This window comes from Penaeus japonicus, unplaced genomic scaffold (assembly GCF_977035675.1).
Source record: "Penaeus japonicus unplaced genomic scaffold, GWHDUDI00000001_assembly GWHDUDI00000010, whole genome shotgun sequence".
Lineage (NCBI taxonomy): Eukaryota > Metazoa > Arthropoda > Malacostraca > Decapoda > Penaeidae > Penaeus > Penaeus japonicus.
In genome coordinates this window covers 3,545,531-3,548,030 of record NW_028234412.1, presented here as the reverse complement: position 1 = coordinate 3,548,030, position 2,500 = coordinate 3,545,531, and the positions used below count along the sequence as shown (strand labels likewise).

At 38.9% G+C, this 2,500-nt stretch overlaps 1 protein-coding gene across 2 annotated transcripts in view; it reads right to left on the bottom strand.

Moving 5' to 3' along the window:
- LOC122252155 (uncharacterized) overlaps positions 1–2,500 on the bottom strand; it is a 40,306-nt gene that overhangs the window by 17,178 nt on the left and 20,628 nt on the right. For both annotated transcript variants that reach the window (XM_086540476.1, XM_086540477.1), the window contains 3 exons: positions 1,247–1,359; positions 932–1,115; positions 1–99 (listed from right to left, as the gene is read on the bottom strand). The exon at positions 1–99 is cut by the window's left edge and continues 213 nt beyond it. In XM_086540476.1, the coding sequence (XP_086396602.1) occupies positions 1–99; positions 932–1,115; positions 1,247–1,359 (396 nt within the window). The remainder of the gene's footprint in view (positions 100–931; positions 1,116–1,246; positions 1,360–2,500) is intronic.

Below are 2,500 nucleotides of genomic sequence, written 5' to 3'. Positions count from 1 at the left end.
TTGGTCCGTTGTATTTCTCACACGCATTGCTTATCGTACACTGGAACCTCGAGTAAGCTTGGTCATATCGGCACTGTCCTTGCAGCTGTATTTCGGGAGCTGAGGAAATGAACAAAGAGTGAAGACTGGGTTGGCATGGGAGAGCAGAGCATTGTAGGAAAAGAGAAGAAAGTGATCGCCTTTGATGTCCTTCTGATACTCTTGTTACAGGTTTAAACATTGTTTGTCTGTGTGTGTGTTTGTTTGTTTGAGGGATATATATATATATATATATATATATATATATATATATATATATATATATATATATATATAAATATATATATACGTAGTGTATATATAATGTATATATTATATATATATATATATATATATATATATATAATATATATAATATATATGTATATGTATTGTGTATGTATATATATATATATACATATATATATATATATATATATATATATATATATATATATATATATATATATATATATATATATATATATATATATATACATACACACATATATATATATTTATATATATATATAGAGAGAGAGAGAGAGAGAGAGAGAGAGAGAGAGAGAGAGAGAGAGAGAGAGAGAGAGAGAGAGAGAGAGAGAAAGAATTACCAAACAACAAGATTTCAATTTTACAGGCAGCACCAGACCTCATCAACCTTTCCCTCAGGATGTTCTGCTCCAAAAGAAAAACTAGACTAATGAGGGGAGTCAAAGTCATTTCCCTCTTATTATCCGAAAATGAAATGCCATCTGGGTGACAATGGAAACAGTGTCAAGAATAACAAATTTAATAATCACAAGTGTTTCTATGGGAATGTGTGAGTGAGAGTGTGTGTTTGCGCAATTAGAGATAAGTAAGATGTACCTTAAACTCGAAAAGAAATACTCCACTAAGTCTCAGACTTTACCTGTTGCCGCTGTAGTGCCGGAGGAACATGCTTTGGGACTTGAACCACCGCTATTCTTCGCCACAACACAGACCTCATAGCTGGCATAGCTCTCTAGGTCTCTGAGATGCATCACAGTGGCCGTATGGTGAACGTGAGTTGCTTCTTGGTTGATAGGCTTGTTGCAGGCTTCGTACTCGAGAAGCTGTAGGGTAATGCTTCATTAGCGGACACTGAATGTGAAAACAACCAGGCGAAAACGTTTCAAATTGAGGCCTCGACGTTGCCCTTATAACATCACTCAGCAGCATACTTACAAACACAGTAGACACGTACCCTGTGACTAACATCGTATATAACTGCGCTGCTGGACCCGGACGGCAGATCCCAAGAGACTCTTATTTCTCCTGGTGTAGTTGCTTCCAGTGTCAGAATTGGCTTTGAAGGCGCTGGAATAGAATTTCCAATCGATTTCATACCGTTTGTTTTCAAATTTTCCTTATGTTTTGTTTGTATGTGAAATAGATAACATCCATTATATGGTTGAAAGTAGGAAGTATCGTATGAAACATCCGTCATAGCAAATCAACGTATATCTATGTATGTATGTAGGTATATTTATGAGTGTTTGGGGGATGTGATCATACTGTTCATATTCATATCGTGAGGAAAATGACTGCAAAAAGAATTTGATGACTTCACACTTTACATGAGTGTTTTTGCTTTTTTCCATGCACAGGGAGGCCCAAATAGATTTTGGTACCCAGGCCCAAATTATTTTGGCACCCAGGCCTAAATAGAGTTTGGCACCCATCCCCAAATAGATTTTGACACCCAGGCCCAAATAGATTTTGGTACCCAGGCCCAAATAGATTTTGGTACCCAGACCCAAATAGATTTTTGCACCCAGGCCCAAATATATTTAGGCACCCAGGCCCAAATAGATTTTGGTACCCAGAACTAAAATAGATTTTGGTACCCAGGCCCAAATAGATTTTGGCACCCAGGCCTAAATAGATTTTAGTACCCAGGCCCAAATAGATTTTGGCACCCAGGCCTAAATAGATTATGGTACCCAGGCCCAAATAGATTTTGGTACCCAGAACTAAAATAGATTATGGTACCCAGGCCCAAATAAATTTTGGCACCCAGGCCTAAATAGATTTTGGTACCCCGGCCCAAATAGATTTTGGTACCCAGACCCAAATAGATTTTGGTACCCAGGCCCAAATAGATTTTGGTACCCAGGCCCAAATAGATTTTGGTACCCAGACCCTAATATATTTTGGCACCCAGGCCCAAATATATTTTGGCACCCAGGCTTCAATAGATTTTGATACCCATCCCCAAATAGATTTTGACACCCAGGCCCAAATAGAGTTTGGCACCCATCCCCAAATAGATTTTGGCACCCAGGCCCAAATAGATCTTGGTACCCAGACTCAAATAGATTTGGGCACCCAGACCCAAATAGATTTGGGCACCCAGGCCCAAATAGATTTGGGCACCCAGCCCAACTAGGTTTTGGCACCTAGCCCCAAATAGATTTTGGCACCCAGCCCAACTAGGTTTTGGCACCTAGCCCCAAAT